Source organism: Emydura macquarii, unplaced genomic scaffold (genome assembly GCF_026122565.2).
Source record: "Emydura macquarii macquarii isolate MOO-44397 ecotype Brisbane River unplaced genomic scaffold, CSIRO-AGI_Emac_v2 contig_2699, whole genome shotgun sequence".
NCBI classification, from domain to species: Eukaryota; Metazoa; Chordata; order Testudines; family Chelidae; genus Emydura; species Emydura macquarii.
The window spans coordinates 3,038,186-3,062,204 of NW_027132836.1; the positions used below are offsets into that span (position 1 = coordinate 3,038,186).

At 38.6% G+C, this 24,019-nt stretch overlaps 1 protein-coding gene across 8 annotated transcripts in view; it reads right to left on the reverse strand.

The window, feature by feature from the left end:
• The window catches only part of TAOK1 (TAO kinase 1), an 87,692-nt gene that overhangs the window by 37,896 nt on the left and 25,777 nt on the right, over window positions 1-24,019 (reverse strand). For 5 of the 8 annotated variants that reach the window (XM_067565897.1, XM_067565898.1, XM_067565903.1 and 2 more), the window contains 3 exons: window positions 13,307-13,533; window positions 5,497-5,568; window positions 1,645-1,746 (listed from right to left, as the gene is read on the reverse strand). In XM_067565897.1, coding sequence (XP_067421998.1) covers window positions 1,645-1,746; window positions 5,497-5,568; window positions 13,307-13,438 — 306 coding nt within the window. In that variant the 5' untranslated portion in view covers window positions 13,439-13,533. The other 3 variants (XM_067565901.1, XM_067565900.1, XM_067565904.1) reach the window with 3 other exon arrangements.

The following is a 24,019-nucleotide window of genomic DNA, read 5'->3' on the forward strand; positions in this document are numbered from 1 at the left end:
AACAGAAATAATTTATTACAGAATACCCAGAGATAAGTAAACGGTAACTAGATTTCACTGGCTGGTGAGTAGTTAGTGATCCAGCATTCATTCAATGTACTATGAATCTCAGAACAGGAGTTTGCCTTGTGTTCCAGCTGAAACTACCATCATCTCACAAACCTTCAGAAAAATAAGCCTAGGCCCAAGACGATTTTACAAAACCATCCCAACAGATGTTTCCATATTTTTGTTTAAATTCCAGTGAAAACTCCCCTCATGCTTAGTTATACTGTACATCTATGATAAGGAAAAGAGAAGAAAAGGGAATTATATATTGTATATAATGGATGGAGCAAAGGTAGTGGAATGGTATGAAGTTTACACTAGAAACTGTTGCCAGATTAGCAATGTTGGTTAGGGGTAATGTTATTCCTAGCATAGGGCCCTGGTCTGCCACCCCTACTCACTTTGAGCGGTATCTTACTATAGGAACAATTCCCATCGGTATTAATAGATTTGCTCTTGTGGTAAGGAATCACACAGAGTAAATGGGACAGGATTGTGCCCATAGCAAATTACATACAAGAAAAATAAGAGTACATCATTACCTACCAGGGATGCTAAAATTACATTCAACAAGTTTATCATATCATTTATGGCTAACCATTTATTTGTATTTAGATTAATTTTGTTATAATTAGATTTCTCAAAAACTATACAAATATTTTATGGGTCTTATAGCATTATGGATGTTGATTTGTGAATAGTATTTACAAGTTAATACGATTTAATACACGCAATTGTTTTGTAATATTGAACTACTGCAATTTTATCAAACAACTGTGTGACGTGCAACTTTTCTGTAAATATATTTATGTAATGAGCAATTCAAATTAAGAAAGTCTTTTTGATTGTCTATGTACACATTCCCCTGTAGTGTTTGTAACCCAAACACTGCAGCATTTCTAGTGCATAAGAGCCAGAAAGTGAAACTGACTAGTCAGCTTTGTGTCATCCAAAGAGTGTAAAAATGAAAAGGCAAAATAAACAAATAGCGTAAGATGGGTAAAAGTAATTAGATTGTCCAAATGGGAAGAATTTTTTAAAAAATCTACTGTGATAAAAACAAAAGTAAGGGATTTTAAAAATACAATGTTATAATCTGACTAGCCATTTAAAAGAATTAACCAGTTACATATGGCACACAGTCAAAATATAAAACACTGAAACCACAGAGTAGGACATCAGATTTACTGTTAAATAGACAGTAAAAACATCAAATAAAATTGTCATTTTCCCCCAACACAGTGAAAGTTAATTAAACGCATTCGTCCTCTGCTCCAAGCAAGAATCAAGTGGCTGAGTACTTGGTTTTTATTTAACATCCAGCAATGAAATGAGTTGTGGGCATTAATATCAACATACTCCTTCCAAAAGGGAGGAGAAAAATTTCAGGATGTCTGGACTTCCCTTACATGGCTCACAGAACCCACTGAGCCTGACTGCACATTTCTAAGCATCTTGCGCTGCACCGTTTCCTTATCACTCTCTGTATGCCACAAAGATTTCAGGTGCCTTCCCCTACAGCCAGCTGGAGACATGTTTTTACTTAAATTTGCCATCAACCAAAACAGAAGAAGTGCAGAGTGAAGAGCTGCTTACCCATGCTGTATGCTCACGCAAATAGCAGCCTTTGTATTCTATGCTGTTAGGATGTTTTATTCTTTGTAGGAACTTTACTTCCTTAATAATATCCTGCCATTTCTGTGGGAAAGAAAAGAAATAGGAAGAAACTTTACGAAACTGTTACTTTATTTAAAAAAAAAAAAAAAAAAAAAAAAAAAGAGAGAGAGAGAGAGAGAGAGAGAGAGAGAGAGAGAGAGAGATGTAACCAAGAAAAAACAGTGGGGAGGCGGGGTTTGGAGACCTGAATCCTCCTTAAAATATTTGAAGTTGGAAATTCAAAAAAAAAGTTATATTAATACCATGACTTACACTGCTCAACTTTGCAACAAGAAAGTACCACATTTAACAATTTCACTTATCTAGAGAATACAAACTGAAAGGAATTAGAGTGTATGGCAAAGATCTCTCCATTATTGTAATATTTTATATACATGTACGCACAGAACACAACAATACAATATTTGATAGCTGAGCTTTCCTGCGGAGTCCACACTTCATATTCCAAAAATTAAGCTGTCCCTCCTTGAAGAACACAGTTTCCCAGCCCGTCAATCACCCAGCCCCCTTTTGTATGCCCTGCACACATGGTTTTGAGGGAGAAAAGCATTAAAAATTTAGTAAACTGTGACTGAAAAATAAAATTGGCAAAGGCTTTGATGGGTAAGTTTAGCACCTGAAACTACTGAACTCGGTTTTTTAAACTGACTAGATTTCAAGGTGATAATGTCCCTTTAACGTTGACACACAAAGTATCAAAAAACAGTAGCTCAGTAGATCAGAAGCAGAAAAATCTCCCTCACATTAAAATTTTTAGAAGGATTTCTCCAATTTCTTGGGACCTTTTCTAGGACCCATGCAAGATAGAATTGAATACACGTGGCCTACAATACAAAGCCAGTTTAACAAGATACAGCAATACAAAATCCAGGCTCATGAAGCTTTTTAAAATGCCATTCAGGCTCCCCTTTTTGTACATCATAAAGGAATCTACCAAGTTTTTTAAAATCCTTTGTGGGGTACCTTTAACGCTTTCCAACTTAATAACTATTAGTCTTAACTAATTTAGGTAATCAATTCAAGTTTTAAAGCTTCCCAGTCCTAGCATTCTCCATAAATCTCACTGTGCTCAACTCAGTCTTCATTATCTCTATAGCCTAATGATGACTTATTCCAAATCCTTCAAAGGGTGTCTGTGCTTGAATTAGGTTCACTTGTTCATCAATATCACACAGCGTTCCTTTCAAATACATCAACTGATATTCAGCTGGTCATCTCTATGCTACCAGAGGCAGCAAAAACAGAGTCAGTCAAGGCGAGTTATTAATTGAGCAAGCATCTGTTTACACATGGCAGTTTTACCAGTTATACACGTATAGTTTTATCATTTATAAACCCCCTTATGGACACACTTATTCCAGTAGAAGAGTGGATCTTTTGGTTTAGCTTAAACCCCTTCTCAAGTAACAAACTAAATTACAAAAACAAAATGAAACACACAAAAGAATGTCCATAGGGAAGGTGACATTGGTGTAACTATATTGGTTTAAATTCACACTTTAGGTTATACTATTATAACCTTCCCACATAGACAAGCCCTAAGACCAACTCAAGAGTACAGCACTACATACTTGAAATGCACCTCAATTTAGTTTTGGAGCAAGGCATGCCCCTGTTTTAGATGGTCTCTGCCACAGCCAATGAGAAAATCTCATTAAAAAACAAAGGAATGCATAAATGGTACTGAAGGGCCTGGAAGAGATTCACATTATATAGACTAGATTACCACCTGAGCAAACCTTCCTTCAAATACATTTTTAAAAAAGGCAATATGGAAAATGTTTTGACTGACTTTTTCTTCAAAATAAAGATACACATCCATTAAAGACCATCAGAACCTATTTCTGAAGCATGAACAGTTCACTTCATTCACGTGAACAGAATATTTATAGTTCATAGTAATTAAAACCAGTAGGACAACAAGTAGGTACAAATTATACTTTCATCAGTACACAGTTAAACAAGTTACTGCAGTAATAGAATAAAAATAAGAAAGATAAGAAGTTTAGCTATGAAACTGGGATTCAAGGTTGGTGAGGAGAGACAGGTATCAGAAACTGCTCAAGAATTAAATGAATTCTTCAAAGTACAGGTGGCTATGGTAATTGGTGTGTTGGTTACCGATGTTTATTAGTGTAGGCTGCGTGCGTGTGTTTTTGTGTAGATGCTGTCCCAGCTCTGGCCAGGAAACTGAGACGGCTTTTACGATTGAATGAGTTGACACGACCACAGATTAGCTGAGCAACGAAGGCGCCCAGGCCAGGTTTATTGCATGCGGCACAATGAGAAATGACTTACAGAGTATTTCTGGGTTAGTTTTATATTGGCGGCGTTACAATGGTTTTGGCCCAACAGCGGGATTTTTTGTTATCCCCTAGACCGGACACCGGTATTCCCTCCGACACCCTCTTTTATACACTGTTATATACACTTTTGGTTTGCCCCCTTTTACGTAGGTAGTTGCCACCCTCCTGACGTAGTTTAATACCACCTTTTTTTGTTGATTGGCTGATTTGGGCACCGCCACTTTATGTATTATTTTTACCCATAAAAATGTTATTTTAAAAAGTTAGTATTTTGGTACCTTTTATACCTACTACATATTTTAGTAATATTTTGGCAGTTTTACAATTTTGCCGTATTAGCACTTTCCTGTACCAGTTTTAGTTAACTTAAGTAACCCCTTATACTTCTGTTCACTTGGCTTTTTCCATTTAGGCCTTAGCCTGTTTTACAGGCCTTAAGCTCTCACTTCTTACTACATTGGCAAATCTAGGTTTGTGTTTATGGAAACCAAAATGTTAGGAGCTGTTAAGGTCAGATCAGCTAATCTATCCCTTTGCCAGTGCAGGACTGCTTAAAGCACAGGAAACCCTAGCGTAGGGAACAATCTTCTGCTGAATACCTTGGGCAACAAAGCTTGTACCACTTGTGTGAAACTACAGTATTCCATAACCTAACAGATTTCACTATCAGGAAGCATTCCAACAACTCCAAGCCACGTTGGGCTTTTCAAGCTTCCAAATCAGAGCTTAAAAATCAAGTACAAACTAATATCTCTGCTAGAGTGCTCTAGTAAAAGAATAAAAATCTGGGGTTGCCATTAAAATATTTAATGTTTAATCTGCTCTTATTAATGGCTCTTAAAAATCTACCTTATCCCTGAGAATTTTCCCACACTTGTGCTGCTTTATCATATTACTATATATCTTTTTTTTTTTCCTCTTTCATTCTTTCTTTCAAGATCCTCAAAATGGCATTTTTCAGCAGAGTCAGTTTCAGAAAGGGATGAATTCTGGCTTGATCTGCTATTATTAAATTTTACATGCAGGCATCCTTCTGAGCCCGTGTCACTATTGTATTCATTGCTATCATTCCTAGCAAGCCTTTGTCTAGCAAGCAATGGGGTATTTTTTTAAATGGAATTTAGAATGGAACGTTTAAGGCTAAAAAGGCAACTCAGCTTCCTATCAGGTCTGAATTCTGTAGATCTTGATACAAACTATTTTTATTTTACCGTTTTGCTTATGTATTATGCAGTTCCATAAAACATGGCTCTTCCTGACTGGGCGAAATGAATCCTGCACAACGTGCCCGGAGAAGACTAGTTAGAAGAACGTTGAAAATGCTCAAAGAAACTTGTTCTGTTTACACAATACCTTGATTCATCTTTACTGTTATACAAAGATTCCCCCGCAGGACAGCCTGGATTAATTCAAGTCCCCTAATATCACAGCCATCTGGGTTTAATATACAAGATATTCCACATACCTCATTGGATTGCTTCCCACTATAGGACATTTTCTTGATGGCCACCACTTCATTGGTGCGCACATCACGTGCCTGGAACAATAAAACACAATGTCAATAGCTCAGACCATAAAGAAAACACCCAGTAAAGAAAGCAAAACAAACACACATGGATTTCTTGTTGGGATAGATGTACTGACAAGGCCGTATCCATTTCATAGTTAGCCTGGATATAGAGAATTAAAAGAATACACTCACTGGGGGGTGATATAGGTTATATTCAGAAACTGAATTAAAAAATCCCCACAATCCTATCTGTGGGAGGTGCTTCTCAACTCATCCCATCTATTGTCAGCATCCATCAGCTTTCTGTAAGTTGCTTCTACACTAAAGAGCATCTCTGTAAAGATGGCTTTTCTGATTTTAAGAAGCAGAACAAATCTTCTCTAAACCAACCTCTGCCCTTCCCCATGGCCCTGCCATAAGTAATCTGAACAAGTAAAATCAAGGCTCACTCTCCCATTCCACTCCAAATAGAAGGGAACATACTTCAATGTCATATGGCTAAAATTACGCCGACATTTCTGACATCAGCTGCAAACATTGGACACCTTCTTTCTGATGATGTTGGGAGCTGATATATGTTGAGTGTGATAGCAAGGTAGATCACATAAATGAAGGTGTTTGCCATAAAGAGACATGCATTTATTGTCAAATTCTGACTTTTGCTTTCCTTGTCCAGCATTATTATTATTTACAACTTTTAAAATCATAGAAATGTAGGGCCAGAAGGGACCTCAAGAAGTTATGTAGTCCAACTCCCTGTGGTGAGGCAGGACCAATTAAACCTAGACTGTCCCTGACAGGTGTTTGTCTAGCCTGTTCTTAAAAACCTCCAATGACGGGGATTCTCTTGGAAGCCTATTCCAGTGCTTAACTATCCTTATAGTTAGAAGTTTTTCCTAATATCTAACCTGAATCTCCCTTGCTGCAGATTAAGCCCATTACTTTGTCTTACCTTCAGTGTACATGGAGAACAATCAATCACTATCCTCTTTAGAGCAGCCCTTAACATATCTGAAGAATGTTATCAGGTTCCCCGTGAGTCTTCTTTTCTCAAGACTAAACATATCCAGATTTTTAGCCTTTCCTCAGTGGTCAGGGTTTCTAAACCTTTTATCATTTTTGCTGATCTCTCCAATTTGTCCACATCTCTCCTAAAGCGAGGGACCCACAACTGGGTAAAGCACTCCAACTGAGGCCTCACCAGCGCTGAGTATAGCAGGATGATTACCTCCCGTGTCTTGCATGTGACACTCTTGTTAATACACCCCAGAATGATATTAGCCTTTTTCACAACTGCATCACATTGTTGACTCATTCCATTTGTGATCTATAACTCCCAGATCCTTTTCAGCAGTACTACTGCCTAGCCAGTTGTTCCCGTTTTGTTTTTGTGTATTTGATTTTTCCTTCATAACATAGTACTTTCCCTCTTATCTTTACAGAATTTCACCTTGTTTATTTCAGGCCAATTCTCCAATTTGTCAAGGTCTTTTTGAATTTTAATCCTTTTCTAAGTGCTAGCAAACCCTTCTCATCTTTGTGTCATCATCATGTGTTATAAGCATGCTTTCCACTCCAATATCCAAGCGATTAATGAAAATGGTGAAAAGCACCAGACTCAGGATAGGCCCATGAGAGACCTCACTATATACATCCTCCCAGGTTGATAGCAACCATTGATAACTCATCTTCGTAATTTCCCCCCACCACCACCACTTTAGCACCTACCTTATAGTAATTTCACCTAGATAACATTTTCCTAGTTTACTTATTAGAATGTCATGTGCGACTGTGTCAAAATCCTTACTATAAAATTAAAATACATCACATGCTTACACTCCCCCACTCCCTATCCGCTAGGTCGGTAAACCTGTCAAAGAAGGAAATTAGGTTCACTTGGCATGATTTGTTCTTGACAAATCCATGTTGGCTATGCCTTATAACCCTATTAACCTCTAGGTGCTTACAAAATGATTGTTTAATAACGTGTTCCAGTATCTTTCCTGGCATTGAAGTTAGGTTGACTGGTCTATGATTTACCCGGGTCCTCTTTGTTCCCCTTTTAAAGACAGGTACTATGTATGCCCTCCTCTAGTCCTCTGAGACATCACCAGTCCTCCATGAGTTCTCAAAGCTAATTGCTAACAATTCCGAGATTGCTTCAACTAATCCCTTAAGTACCCTAGGATGAGTATAGAACAATAAATGTGCGTGGCTCTTTATGCTACAGACTGTTTTTCTGCCCTCACACACTTGTATAATCCAAATTTAAGACAAGATGACAATACAGGGAGTGGACAATATGATAATGCTGTCAGTGACAGCCCAGTGTGCGTCTTCTGAAGTAAATATTGTTTTAATTTTCATTAAAGTTTAGCAGAGGCCCTGGAACATTCAAGGAAAAGCACACACAGCCTCAAAGCAAAAAGGAGAGCATCGCATTGTTTGGCAGAATAAAATCCTACCCAATCTTCTGCTGAAAGTTCCAACACATGGCTAAGAAGGTGGGGGAAATACTCAGGGCCTGTCTCACATGTTTGTTTGACTTGACCACAAAGCCCAAATAAAATGAAATAAAACGGTGTATGTCATGAATTTCAATGATGCTAGTGCTAAAATACTAACTTTACTAGCAATTTCAATGCAGCCTTACAATGAAGGAACTCCAATAATGTAGGAGGTGAAACTATGAAGCAAGCTACTTTACCTTACCTGCTGCAATCTCAAACTACACTTCACAAAGAATACTCAAGTTAAATTTCAAGGTGCAAAGTTAGCAAATCTGACCTTATCAGGTTTACATTCTATCAAACACAGGCTTTCAGAACTTGCCCTACATTCAGCCAGTAAAAGGGTTTCTCAGCCATATTCTGATTTTTTTACATTCATTAAAATGTAGAGGTTGACAGTGAATTCTGAAACCCTCTTATTGCAATGATGAATCTGTGGCTACCTTTTTATTTATTTATTTATTATATAACTGAGGACGCTGAATTTCAGTGTCATGTCTACATTTCAGTCCATTTATTTAAACTATTAAAAATGCCCCATAAAAAATTTAACCAGCAAAATTTAAACATTGTAACTCCCAGATCTTCTTTAGTCAGAGGAAACTGTTCACAGATCCAGGCAAAAATCCCAGGCAAAAATCTAGAAACCCAGGACAAAAATCCCAGGCAAAAATCTAGAAACCTATGGACCCCCACCCTTCTTGAGAAAATTCCCTTTGCTCATCAAAATACAATGAACATCTACAGCCGTCTTTGGCAGCCCAACTATAAATAGCAGACATTGGCCATGGCTGCTTCCTGTGCACCTGATGCAGGCGCTGAGGGTGAAATTCTGGCCCTACTGAAGTCAATAGTGAAACTCCCATGGACTTCAACAGGGTCAGGATTTCACCCCTAATCTACAAAATCACTGGGGTTGGGACCTTGGAAAACAACAAGTAACTTACTGTGGTTCCCATCAAAGGATCCCAGTGCACTTTAGAAATCTCAACTTAGTCTTGCAACAGCATTGTGAGGGACAGAAGTATCCTCATTTTATGAGACAGAGAGTGACTTGTCCAAAGTCACAGAAGTAATCAGCACCACATCAGGGAAGGGAATCAAAGGCTCCTGTCTCCCAGCCCTTCACCTTCACCACAAGGCCGGACTCCACCCCAAGGAGGCAAAATTAAAAAAAGTTGTATTTGTTAAACTTGCTTTAGTTTTATACTCTTGGATACATCCTGCTACATTCATCTGATGATATTCCTATTTGTTTCCATACCAGCTGCAATTCTGTTGTTGTGCTACTATTTTATGTGTGTGTCCACATTCCTGCACTGCTTGGGTAGATTTGTAATTACTACCCTTAAAACATCGAACAATTAAGAAAATAATTGCGAACAACACCGAACAGGTTTCATGTAGCAAGGGATACTGGAGGTTTACAGAAAGTGCTTAAAATACCACCCTGAACCTACAATAAAAAATACTTCCCTTGTTCCACACACTCCAAAAAACATCTAAAATGTTTGGATTATTTGGCTGATTGGCCCCACAGATGACAAATATTCAAGGTAGAACAATCAGATTGGGAAAAAAGAAACAATTTTGGGAATATTTGCTGAATAGAACAATCGCCCAGCATACTTATCACAAAGGATTTGATGGTTTGTTTTTTTGTTTTTTTTTTTTTGGGGGGGGGGGGGGGGAGCGCTGCGGCGGGCGCAGAGAGGGAATCACAAACAATCAAATCCATGAACAGCTGCAATAAAAAAGGGCAAATAAGATACCAGATGATATCAATAGAAGGAATGACGACATAACAAAAGAGTGGGTAAACCCACCCCTTGTCCCATCAGCAGTACCCTGAATTGTATTGGTTACTGTATCAAAGAAAGGCTTTTCTTGCACTGGAAAGAATGAAGAATTAGGGCAGCAAAGATGATACTAAAACCAAAAATTTAGAGAGGTAGGCTTGTGATTACTGGGGTGACAATACCCTAAGGTGAGCCAACAGAGTTCATCAAAATAATTAAAGGAATAGTAGTTAAACTTTATACAACGGTAAAATGTTCTAAAACTTGGCGAGCAGGATAGAAAGTATAGGTAATATACATGTAGAATAAGTTATCGTAGAAGATGATCAAAAGAGCATGAACTGGAGTGAAATCTTGACCTGTTTTGAGGTGAGAGGTGTTAAAGAAGAGGAAAGTAGAACTAAAATACAATTCCAAGGGCAGGATTTCTGGGATGTGTGGCTCTTTCCAGTTCCTGAACAGTTCCGAGATATGTTTTATTATTAACATTCCTGGGCCAAGATGTATACAAAGGAAGTAGATGGGGGAGGGGGAAGTTTCTTAATTAAAAAACAAACGACCTCTCCCAAAAAACAACACCCCTCTCAAACATACAAGTATTATTAATGATAAATTAACATCAGCAGCCGATCACTGCCAGAATCTGAATATTAAAAGGAAAGAGCTCTGAAGGTGAACAAGCCAGAGTTAAAAGCACCCAGCTTCTCTTAAGTGTCTTCTCAATCCTGGAAAAATTCATATGACATCCATAACAAGGGCTGCAATGTTGTTATGATGCCACCCAATTTATTAAGTGACCATACAACCCAGGACTTGTTTGAGGTTTCAGGCATGTATGCACATGCATACTGTGTTCTGTTCTCAGGAGAAGGCAAGGTATCAGAGTTTACAAGGACAGAGCAGCTATACCAATGATACATGATGCATGCGTGTGATGCAAAAAGCATAACAAAGCAGATGCTTTGGCAATGCTCCTTTGAAGTTTTACCTACATTTAACTTGACTAGAGAACACTTTCAGAATTTGCATTATCCAAGAACTGAATATTTTCAAGAGAATTTTTATTTTAGTAAGGAATTACTGGTTTGCAACAAAATCAGAAATAAGACATCCACCCCCTCCTAATCTAACTTCATACCCATAATCTTTACCTTAACAAATTTCTCCATACCCACCAGGTCCATCTCATCTTTTTGGGTAGAGATGCATGTTATGTAATGCCTATCTATAAAATAGCTTCAGATACAAAATTTCTTACAAAGGATTTCCAAGAGCAAAAAAGGATACCATAATCATATGTCACATGTATGGTGAAGTTTAAAATGCAAAATGACAATAGACAGTAATACACCCCCCACATGGCATACTCCTTTATTAACAAAAACACATGATACAAAAAAACAAATTTGAGCAACATCATGCAAAGTTTACCCTTTGTCCTTTAGAAAGGATGTCTCATCTCCTACCTGCAGTACATCAGAAGCACAATCTGAACACATTAAGGTAGAAATCCCCCTTTGTTAATGAACACTTACTGACAATAAGTCAATGTTTAGCTAGAGAGAGTGTAGAGAAGGGTTGAAAAGTGTGGGTGCGTGGGGGGGGCGGATTCTCCACTATTTAAATTCATGGCAACACGATTCATGCTGCTTGAAAGGTATCCTGGTAAAGGGCATTCAACCCTTACACAATTTAATGTGAAATAAACATGGAGTTCAGAGGTACTGATGTGATGAGTGCTCCTCTTCTCTTGTTGTTTGAGAGCATCCCTAGCACATAGCTAGACCATGACCTGGTTAACTTAGGTTGTCCCCTGACACTTATGTGCCATAATAATACATAACCAGGCTGAAAACATTTAAACATTGTGTCAAAAGGTGGGCAGACGGGAGAAGTGAGTCGATACGAAATCTATTTCCAGTTTTCTCTACAGTGAATTTATAACAATATTAAGCAATGTTCACCTGTGGCATTTACTTCATTATACAACATTTGCTCACACAGATCTGTTCCCAGACTGTGGCAGCTCACAGTTTTAAGCAGGGAACAAAATTAAGAAGCTTTTCCTAATTAGTTCATCTGTGCTGCATTAAATTTGTGCTGGAAGGTTCCCAACATGATCTGCTACAATTATTAACAATGAATAGGCAGCTCACAAAATACTGACACAAATAGCTCTCTGAAAGAAAATTGACAGGTTTGGCCATACCTGCTATAATTATAAATGAGAAAAGGTTTGCAGAGGAAAATGGCTTTTTGATTAAGGTGTCTCAGTATGCACTTTGGTTAACAGACAGTAAGTTGTGAATGAAATAGCAGTAAGAGGCTAAGAGATAATGTCCCATCTGCGCTATGTAAGCAGAGAGTAGGTTGAGAAAAATCCTGTTGCCCGAAAGCTCAGGTCAAGTAGAAATGTTATATGGATGAGTACTGTATTGGGATTCCTGCCGCTTGGATAAGGAGAGCAGGGAGGGCTGGGGCAGACTGAGTGACACAGTGTGCAACAACATTTAGCTGCAGTGAGAGAGAATGGGTGTGGAGGGGCTGAGTGGGGGGCAGAGAAAGAGAACTGAACAGCTCAGGGCCAGGGATGAGAAGGAAATGTACCAAGCAACAGACCTGTGCTGCCAGTCAGAAAGGAAGGGGTGGAATGAAGAGGAACTGAGCAGCGCAACTCTGAGTTGCCAGTCAAGAAGAATGGGGGAATATGGCCTAGATGATATTAGCTAGGTAAGACCAAGGAGAAGTGCACTGTTGAGCATGCCCGAGTCTGAGCCTCAGCTGAACATGTTCCCTGTTAGTGCTGTGACTAGTATGTGGGATCTGGGGAATGGAGAGATGGGACTGGACTTTTCAGCTGCAGACAGATAGTTCAATGGCAACTAACACTGCCAGAAAGGTGAGCAAGAGTTTGATTTGCTAACCAAACCAGAGTAGTTGTAGTGTGTTTTACTACACAGACTTGATTACTTGTTTACAACAGACACTTTGATTTATGATGGAAACTGCCTCTTCTCAAGTAAAAACAGCTATATACAGACTAACACGACTACCCCTCTGAAATCGTCTCAAGTACTTTGTCTTGCAATTGCAAACTTTGTTGCTGCTGCTGGTAGGTCCCTGCAATTTTAATGTGCAACTTAATCTCTGACTACTGATTGTTTGTATTACTATCATGCCGAAGAGCACCAGTCGTGGACAGAGACCCCACTTTTCTTATTATTAATATGAGGGTTACACCTAGGGGCCCGAGTGAGGGATTGGGGCCCCACTGTGCTAGACACTGTACAAACACATAGCAAGACCACCCACCATCCCCCACCCAAAGAGCCTATAATAAAAACCTCAATGGCTCAGACTAGTTAATTTTCCTCAGTAAGTACTAAAAAGGCAATACCCAGAGTTAAAAATCAGCCAAGCTAATATTCACAGTTACTGTCTGTTAAAGTTACTTACAAAATAAACTGCTCCAAAGCTTCCATGGCCAATCTCTCGGAGATCTGTGAAGAGCTTTTCTGGATCTTCTTTGAAGAAGAGCTCTGCAATTTCTGGGTCCTTCAGGCTGCCCGCTCGGCTGGTTGATGGCATCCTGCTGGGCAGTTAGCCGACTGACTATCTGGGTTGAAAGTGCTGCCTCAACCCTTGGTTCATCTGTATGAATGGGGCCTCTTCAGCATGGATTCCTGTAAGAAACAGTACAACTCATCACTGATAACGAATCTCAGAACCAGTGCAAAGCAACTCATTACTGCAGTCTGCAGATGGGCAGAGTCCATATTTCTTCTAGAGCCAGAATCGCACTCATAACGATTGATGCTGTTAAAACAGGTGTTTCCACACCAGATCAGTCCAACCACTATGTAAATCTGGTATTCTGCCTTCAACAGGGGCTGAAGGCAAACAAAAAAATGAAAAACACCCCACAATCCATTTAGTTAATCATGCAGGAGTCTAACGGAAAAAAAATCCTTCCAGGCCTACAAAAGTTGACCATCTTATGAAGGCTTAATTACTCATATGATCTTTCATTTGCAGAGTTACAAGTGTAATGGTTATGCAATTATCTGCGGCTTTTTAAAAATCCAGCCAACAGTGTAGGTCTCAATTACTTCTTGCAATAGTGAATTCTACTGGTTGACTATGGAATGTGTAAAGGAACATTTGCTTCATTGGTTCTAAACTTACTGCCTTTCAGTTTAATTTAATTCAATATTACCTTCTTCTCTTATTACACCATAGACTAAAAAGGAGGCACTGATCGACTGTCACTAATTTTCAATGCTTCCATCAAGTCACCTTTAATACTTCTCCTTTCACAGGTAAATAAGGGATTGTCAACACTTGAAATGCTGCTGCTATGCCACTCCCATGCTTCAGCATAAACACGACCTACACCAATGGCAGGGGTTCTCCCATCAGCCTAGGTGATCCACCTCCCCAAGCAGAAGAATTAGGTCTGTATAATTAGGTCACTCATGAGTGTGAAAAATTCACATCACCTGAACAACGCAGCTAAACTGACATAATCCCCAAGGTAGACAGCGCTACATCAACGGGAGAATTCTCCTGTCCACCTAGCTAGTCTCTCTCGGGGAGATGGATTACCTACACATATGGGGGAAGCCCTCTCCATCAGCATAGGTAGCATTTTCACTGAGGCGCTAAAGTGGTGCAGCTGCACCGTTGCAGCATTTTAAGTGAAGACAAGCCCACACCCTCAGTCTTTTCAGGCTCTTCTGATACATAAATTCAAGACCTCAATCTTATAAGCCTGCTATTGTCTTTTTCTATCACAACCACATCTTAGAGGCATGGTGACCAAAATCAGAAAGAGCAACGTGTATGTCTGCCTGTCTGTCCCTTCAAACAAACCCAAGCACTGAAGTTTCCTTTAATTGCTATAAGCACATAATAGAACCATCTTCATTAAGCCATTTCCATTAGCTTTTTATAGAAGAACCTGCAAGTCCAGAAGCCATTAGCATGTGTGAAGAGTTTTGCATTTTCAGTGCGCATTGCCTTACATTCATCCGAAATGTATTGGCCATTTGGGCCATGTCTACACAAGGAAAAAAGTTATATTTTTAAATGTGTCAAAATCCTCCTGCAGACAGAGCATTTGTAGTTCTAATATGTTAGGGTGTACCTGGACCAGCTAACACAAGTGAACACCACAACTTGCCTTGCCTACACTAGGATTTTCACAAATACGTTAAAAATTCACCTTTTTGCCTAGCGAGGACAAGCACTTGGGGTTGGGAGTTTCTCACAATCCTCCATAAACTGTTACCAATCAAAACAGCTATGTCACCAGCAAATAGCTAACATGCTATCCACTTCCTTCTCCAAATCTTTTTGTTCTGTCTGGTCAAGGTTTACATTTCTACACTTTAAATTTTGTATGTTAAACCTACAGAAGGTTTTTAACTTCAAGAACTGTAAATCTGAGTTTAAGTGTTATATTTAAAGGTCTATTATCTGTGTCCAATTTTCTCCTTTTCTGGTCTCTATACCCCCACCTCTCTTCAAGTTTCCAGATCTTTGTTGAATCATTGGTTTGTTTTTTCCTCTCTCTCTCAAGGACTCCTACAGAAATTACAGAAAAAAATAATGCTCCCTGGTGTGCTGGGTACATAGTAGCATTTTCCTCTAGGCAGTGGCTGCATGTGAAACTGACAAAGACAACTTGATCCTTGTTAGTTTCAAGCAACTGCCAGCACCACTACATGTAAAGCACTATTGTGTGTGAGCACAGCCCAGACATACCTAGTTATCTACGCTGCATGACTCTCCAACTTGTCTGGCTAAGAGATATTTGGGAGATAGGATGCAAGGAAATGAAGCAAACACCAGGATTTTCACAGTGTACCTCCAAACAGCCAGGGTTTTAAACATTTCTAATACAATCATAAATGTGTTTCCATAACCACCGCACATTCTCAGCACCTAAGGAACAAGTACACATGCAGATACCACAATGATGGATTGGATATATGCAATTAGATAGAATTATGAACTGTTGTGCAAATATACTTTTTAAAAAACATTAATAATGATGTATTTATGCAGGTGCCATTACAGTGACACTGGTATCAACCTATTAATTTCTCTGTTCATTTATATTAAAAGGGGTAAAAGCAATTATACATAAAAAGTAGCCAATTAGATGGAATCCAATGTAAATAGGATTGTCATGTCTACATCTGATCTATAATTATAGAATCACAGGATGTAGGACTGGAAGGGACCTTGACAGGTCATCTACTCCAATCCTCTGCACTGAGGCAGGACTAAGTATTATATATCATCATCTCTTAAGGTTTCGCAGGATGAAGAACAAGAATTAGCTGCAATTTAGTCGACACCTGAAATGTACTTCATTTATTACAGACGTGACAGAAAAGCAAAAAGGTCAACAATATTACATTTGACCCCAGTCTTAAAAAGAACATGTAATTAAAAGACAACTGTTTTGCATTTACAGCACAGAACTGAACAATAGACAAAAACCGTAAGTCAGAGAGGCTAGAGAAAAGGGATGGGGGAAGGGAGCTGATAACCACAGCACACTCAGTATTATTGAAGGAATGTTTCTTGGATCAACGGTAATGATGTCATGTTCCATCTTTTAAAAAGCATCAGATTCTTACAAAAAGGACATTGTTGTTCAAAAGCAACTGCTGCAATCCCACAATGCTCTTTTCCTTACATCTGTTAATCAGCGGGGTCTAGGCCTGAACAAACCTGCCAATATGGCCAAAAGTCACATGTCCCCTTGACAGTGCATCTGAGAATGAGAGAATCCTAGATACACACAGCTGAGAGGCATTACAAGGTTCCCCCCCCTCCAAACCAGCCGCTATTCTCATTCTTGGCATGATTTTTGAGTACGCCTGTGAAATGTCATCAACGGGCAGGGCTTTTTACCAGTGCTGAAACTCCCACCAGGCTAACTGACAATTTATACAGAAGTAGTGCGAGGCTGGTGTCTGCCTCACTTCACATAGTAAATGGCAAATTAAAGTGGAACCAGCAAAACTTAAGGACTATTCATCTGTTATTTCAAATACCTTTAGAGAAATTTTCCTCCTTTATTCTCAACAAGTCTAGGCAAATTTGATTATCCTGAATGTTGCATATAATTGCTACTTTATATTTGAAGTACCTATAAAATATATAAATATAAAAACTCAGTTTAGTGCAATAGTTAGAAATTTATACATGATGTTATGCCTATCCCTGTGTAAGTTTAAAACTAATAAGCATTGCCAACACATGCTAGGTGTAGTTTTCACCCATTAAAAAGCTTTATATCTTCCTGCTGTCATTTGCTTTATTGTACAATGAAATGTTTCCACTTAAAAAAAAAAAAGTTATAATGTTAACTTCCCCCCGTCTTTTTCTGAAGCAAGAAGTACCCCACACACATCAAGGTTCAGCAAGTCTACCAGTTCAAACATTTTAGCCTCCCCCCACGATGGATTGATTTAAAACAAGACAATTTAAATCACCCAGTGGAAAGCCTCAATTTAAATAACTGATTTTTATCCACTTTTCCATTTGTATTTCAGTTATTTTCTAAAGAAAGATGCATTCTCATTGGTTGATATACCCATTAAACATGTTAATTTACAACTAAAGAGATGTTTTACACAAGATTTGGTACAACTTTTTGCTATCTAGGAAGGTACATTATAACTATGTACATTTATTTAAGCAATTAGATAGCTTAATATTTTCAGGTTCTTATTAATTGATTCTCCAATTTCAGTATGTTAAAAAACGGTGAATGGTTTATTGCTTATTTACTAGAGAATTAACTTTTTGCTCATGATTTGCGTCAAGCTGCATTAGGAGGGTAACTGAAATTTAATTAAAAACATAAAACAGCATATAAAATGTATTGTTATTAAACAAAACAAGCCTTTAATACAGTACATGACCTAGTGTGCCATATTTATAAATGTTTTCCCCCTGATTCTGTCTTTATATAGAAAAGCAGCCTTGAACTCAAGGTTTTTGATAGAGGCTCATGGATTCAGCATATTTATTTAAATGTTTAAAGAGATTATAGTAAGTTTAGGCCCTAACGTATTTTATATTCAATTCAGATTTCATTTTTAAACAGAGTTATTTAAAAAAAATCACAAACTTATAATGTAAATAACAAACTCGGAAAATTCCAATTTAAATTAAAAAAATCAATTTTTGATTTTTTTTAAAAAATGGATTTCTATTCACCTTGCTACTCCAACTTTCTTGGAACAAAGATGCTCTAATTTTTGGGAGGGGTGGGTGTGGAAAGAAGGAGAGGAGATTGCAGGGAGAGAGGGTGAAAAGTGTGCATGCATTATTTTAGATGTGGTAATATTGCAGATATGTCATAATACAAAACAAGAGATCACAACTAAATTGCACTGAAAACTAAAGCGTTCAGTTCTGATGAAGTTTTGGTATTTCACACGATTGCCATGGTTGTATACTCTATGCAGTCACCCAAACGTTTCAATACCATTGGTATTTGAAGGCTATTACTCTTATTTAATCTGCTAAGTCTGATTTATCTAAACCCTGCTTTGCTAAGCACATACCACAGCACTTTAATTTTCAAAATTAGGGCAATGCTGCATGCATGCAATGCACTTTTTGCTCCAGTGCAGTGCCTCTAAACTACAGCTTTGCACTGGTGCAGCTACACTGGTGCATAAAACCCAATTGCACGGTATGTCTCTTTGGTCATCATTCATATTTAAGAAAAGACATTATATAAAATATTAATAATGACTGGAATGTAATTTAATTTGACAATTCCAGTCAGAATCAAAGAGTTACTCCAGGAATTTGATAAAATTTTGAAGAAAAAAAAAAATTCTAATCAAATCAGAGGAGGACCAAGATACTATAAATTGTGACCAACTCTTTTTATGCATACTAGTCTGTACTGTGTTTATTTCACGGGTACTGGTATAATGTAACAGAAACTGACTGTAGGCCAAAATATTTTATCAAATTGCTTTCTTCTGAACTATCAATTAATTAGTAGAAATTGCATGAACGCATCTGTGAAAGTCCATGTATACATAAGATTTTATGCTGCCTATAATAATTTGTTATACATATACACACACACACACCCCTCAGAGCCACTGACGTCATGAACTCGCAAAATGAGAAAGAGGAAAAAACAAGTTTGAAAGACCTGCTCTCTTTTGTGTTTTCTGCCTCCCTATTACCCATGTCATCCCTGCTAAAGTAAGACCCACCCCTCTGACTAAGATCCACTGGATACTTAAGGGCAGTACAAACAAAGCTGTGCATAGTCAACTGCTATATGTCAAGTATAGATTTAAGCCCTGTCTTATGTAGGCCTTACAATGAAGTTTAAGGACAAGTTTAGCAGGGCTCTTAAAGTTCAGTTGTAATGGCTGTACAGACAGAGCCTCACTAACCCAGTAAATCCATGGTACACCCCCACTTTGAATTCTGAGTGCTCTTCTGGTCACCCCGTCTCAAAAAAGATACATTAGAGCTGGAAAAAGTACAGAAAAGCAACTATTCAGCTAGAAAAGAGATGATTAAGAAGAAATATGATAAAATCATGAATGGTGTGGAGGAAGTTAAAGTCTGATTTCTCCCTTCAGATAACATAAGAACTAGTGGTCACTCAACCAAATTAATAGGCACCAAACAATAGGCAAAACAAACCTAAGGAAGTACTTCTTCACATAATGCACAATGAACCAGCAGAACTCGTTGCCAGAGGATGTTGTGAAGGCCAAATGCATAACTGGATTAAAAGAAGAATGAATTAAGTTCATGGAGGATAGGTCTATCAATGGCTATTAGCCAAGATGGTCAAGAAAGCAACCCCACCATGCTCCAGGTATCCCTACAACTCCAACTGCCAGGAGACGGGACCAGATGATAAGGGATGGATCACTTTCAATGGCCCTGTTCTGTTCATTCTCTCTGACACTGGCCACTGATAGAAGATAGGACACTGGGCTAGACGGACCACTGGTCTGACTCAGTATGGTAAACTTTTCTAACACTGCAGTAAAATGCATCTGTGCCACTAACATATCATAATTATTTGCAATATCTTCCAGGTATTAAATGCAATAAACAGACATATTGGGGACAGAATATATTTAGTATTCACTGCAGCAGCCTATTAATTACATTAGTTGAGATTTCTACACATCTACAGTGGTCAACTTTCAGAATTACACCCAAACCAAAGCCAGTGAGAAGCAAAGAATTTAGAATTTATTAGACTGTGCCAAATATTACTGCATCAAAGGAACAACCTTAGCTCCATAAGGCTATAAAAAGTAAAACTCTGAGATTAGTGTGTAGGCTTGTTTGTAAATCAAATTATTTGAGTTAAAATGCAGCATATACCTTCTCCTATACAGATTCAACTTCCAAGTATTGACAAATTGAATATCCTTCAATTTTAAAAATTGAAGGCTAACTCTGACTACCATAACTCATATAAACAGAGGTGGAGGCACAACAGATTTGTGTGTTGTAAAATAATTTATCATACGGTGTCACTTCCCATTTTATTAGGTGTCAAACATAGCACACAACAGGAGGAAGCTAGACTGACACAATGCCTAATGATGGCAACAGGGATGATGAGCTGAAGGCTCCTCCTTCACTAAATTCAAATAAGTCATTTGTGACTTATGAGTGGGTTGTGTTTTTAGCTAAGTTATTGTCACCCTCCACACTATAAAATATACCTAATATAGGCTATGTCTACACTATAAGCGAGGGGTCCGATTCCCAACTTACACAGACATATTTGTGCTAACTCATCTGAGCTAGCACATTAAAAGTAGCGGTGAAACCACGGTGCCACAGGCGGCAGCAGAGGCAGCATCCTGCTAGCTGCTCCACCTGAACCCCACCATGGCGAAGTAGTCAGAGCTCCTAGCACATGCCACCTACTGCCATGCCCTGACCTACTCTGACTACAATATTATTTTCAGTCTAGCTGAGATGAGAGACGGCATGAGTATATTTAAGGGAGCTGGGAATCACACTCCAACTTGTAGTGCAGTCACAGCCATTCTCAAACCATGAAAACTGATCTTTAGTGTCAGGCATTGGATGCCTTACCATGACTAAAATACATAGCTTACCTGCCCCACATGTAACATGAATTCATCTCACCAGCCCAGTAGCTAACATTTTTCAAGCTATTTCTCCTAACAATAAAGATTATAAAGAACACTCCACCAGACAAAACAAAACAAAAAAACACCACACTGGCCCTTAAAACTGCTGCTCATCCACAGCTCCCTTTGGAAATTGGTATTTAGGATTTTTACAGCATCTAATCCACATATAGTGCAAACAATTACTAAATTTTATGAGTAATTTCCTCTGGCAGGATCTAATGTAAAAGCATAAAATAGATGGGGACTGAGTGTCATCGTACAACTGTCAATTCTTCTGTTTCTTGAATATGGGTCAGTTCCAAGGAGCAGAGATTAAATTAGCCTTTCAATTCACTATTAACATTTTCCTGAATGGTATCCAGTTGACAGTGAAAATTACCACCATGATCATAAATATGGTAAACTGGAACTACTGAAAGCATTGGCTTTTTACAAATTTTCCATTTATTTTCATGTATGCTTAGAGCTAGAGTGAAACAAAAAGAATGCTTAAAATACAAACTGACATGTCAAAATTCCTATCCGTTTTAAGACTTAACCCACAAGTATAATTACAAAACAAATCAGTGAGCAAACTAATAATTCTCCTTTCAGTGCTTTATCAATAACTAGCCAAAAGATATAGATTCTGAATATGAACATGCAGTGTTTACATATGTAAGTAAGACAAGAAAATTAAGCTAAAAGATTTAAACTATAGAATGTAACAAACATAGAGCAGTCGATGTTTCATTTACTTCTAGAAATGTAGCTGAGAGTTCACATTCCTTTATGCTACCGCAAAAACACCCATTTCTTTAATATCACAACCTTTATAACTTACGTCAAAAGTCTATAAAAGGTTTTCCCTGACATGGCATCTAACCACGTAGCTCAAGCATATTTCCTTTAATCAAGGTTGACACATCAAGCAGAGGAGGGCATATGGAATATTACATTACTGATATTAAAACCCCCAAACTACAACTTTGCACAGCAACACCACAACATATGCAAAGAAGAGTCAATCTGACAAACAGCATATCTAGCATACAGATGAGAGAGGAAAATCATAAATGCTTACTCCAACATTTACTTTCTTCAAATAGTAAGGTTCATATATTTCCCAATTTCCAAGGTGTCCTGATTGACGGCTGCTCCACAACATGCCACACCATGGTCCTGAGAACAGCACAGGATGACACTGGCATTTTGTAATTTTGAAGCACTTTATGAAGGAATACATGGAGGACTAGATTGGCAGATTTATTCTTGAGTGTGTATGTGCACCCAAGGAGACACTACTGCTCTTAGGAAGTGTGGCCTGAATATAGAAGCAGATAAACTCTTTGCCCTCTATGTCTCCAAAACACACCATCTGGCTACGCAGAGATCAAAGATTGACTTTTTGTTTCTTACAGCTAGATGATGAAGCCCAAATAGTGAGATATATTTCCTGAACTATCTAGTTTCATCTTGATATACAGGCATCCAAAGGCATGCTATGGCTTTTCCGATGAGCATGACGGCTTGGGACTGAAGACCTGCAGTACTACCTCCTGAGATCTATGGGATATAGAGTTGATTTTAGTGACAAATTCCAAGATGATCCCAAGAACTATGTTGTTCGTAAAAAAATATTGAAGTTGTGCTCTATGGCCAGAGTTCCTAATTCTGATATGGGTCTGGTTAGAGACTGTTGACATAACTGCTATAAAAACCACACTTAAGAGAAAGGTAATAAAGAGAAACCTCCCTCAGAAGTTCTAAAGGATGTACCACAAGGATATTAAGCACCCATCTGGCGTCCCAGGTGGAACCCTGTGTAGATATTAAGGATGAGAGAGTTAGGCTTCTTGAAGAAATTACTGTGCCTACGTAAATATATTTTTCTCTCTGGACACTCCCAGCATGCTGGGTAGCACTGATGTACGTAACTTCAATTTCGGTGCATTTAAACTGCACAGTGAGATTGTCCGGAATGAACTCTCTTACTATACAGGATGTATTCATGCTGATCTTGGTGTAACTCTGTTCTCTAAAGCAGCTTTTAAAATTTTACCAAGATAATATACTCAATTGATGGAGCTTATGTGGAAATGGAAAGAGTAGAGACTATTTGCCCAAATATCCCTTTTTCTTGAGTTTCTCCCTGTCAAAAGGCAGACAGCTGGCTAGGCTGCTGCAGTCAGATTGCATGAAGAGCTTCTCGGGGCGGGCAGGCAGATCCTTTTATGTGGCACAAAGAGCGGTGGTTCTGTTGTCATGTTTACTAGGTCCAAAATTCAGGGTTTCTGCAGTCAGCATGATGCCACCAGAATTATAAAAGTCCTCTTCTTTCTTTCTGCACAGTACAGGGCAGAAGCAGGTACAGCAGGAACACATGCAGGAATTCAGCCAAGACCGAGAAAATGCATCTACGGCAACTGCACCCAATTCTCTTCTCTTGACAAAATGCTTCTCTCTGAGCACCGCCCTGCACTGGGCTTGGATCCTCCCTTCTAAGGAGCCACCCCCTCCAAGCTTGACTGGCCTCATAAGGGCACCAGGCTGAGACTGACTGTTCCACAGGAGCTTTTTAACACCTTCCTGAGTGGGCTAAGAACCTCTCCTACCACAGCCAGAGTGAACAGAAAGTGTCTAACTGGGGAAGGGGAACATGGGCATGTTTTACTGTCAAGCAAGATGCTCTGAACAATATTCTATGGTGTACCAATAATTCTAAGAGGAAGAATCTTTTGCATCCACACTCTCCAATGGCTGGAGTCTTGAAGCCCAAGAGTACAACTTATGTTTAGGGAATACAATTCTCAGGGCAGCTGCAGGACCCAGTCTTCTGCAATTCCTCAGGTCAAACTAGTTAAACCTAGAGACTCTTTCAGATGACTTTAAAGGGCAGTAAATGTCGTATTTATTTGCACAAGCACTCAGGTCTTAGAACCAGTCTCATCTGAATCAAATTGACACAACAAAAGTATGATGTGCTTGTGAGGACTTC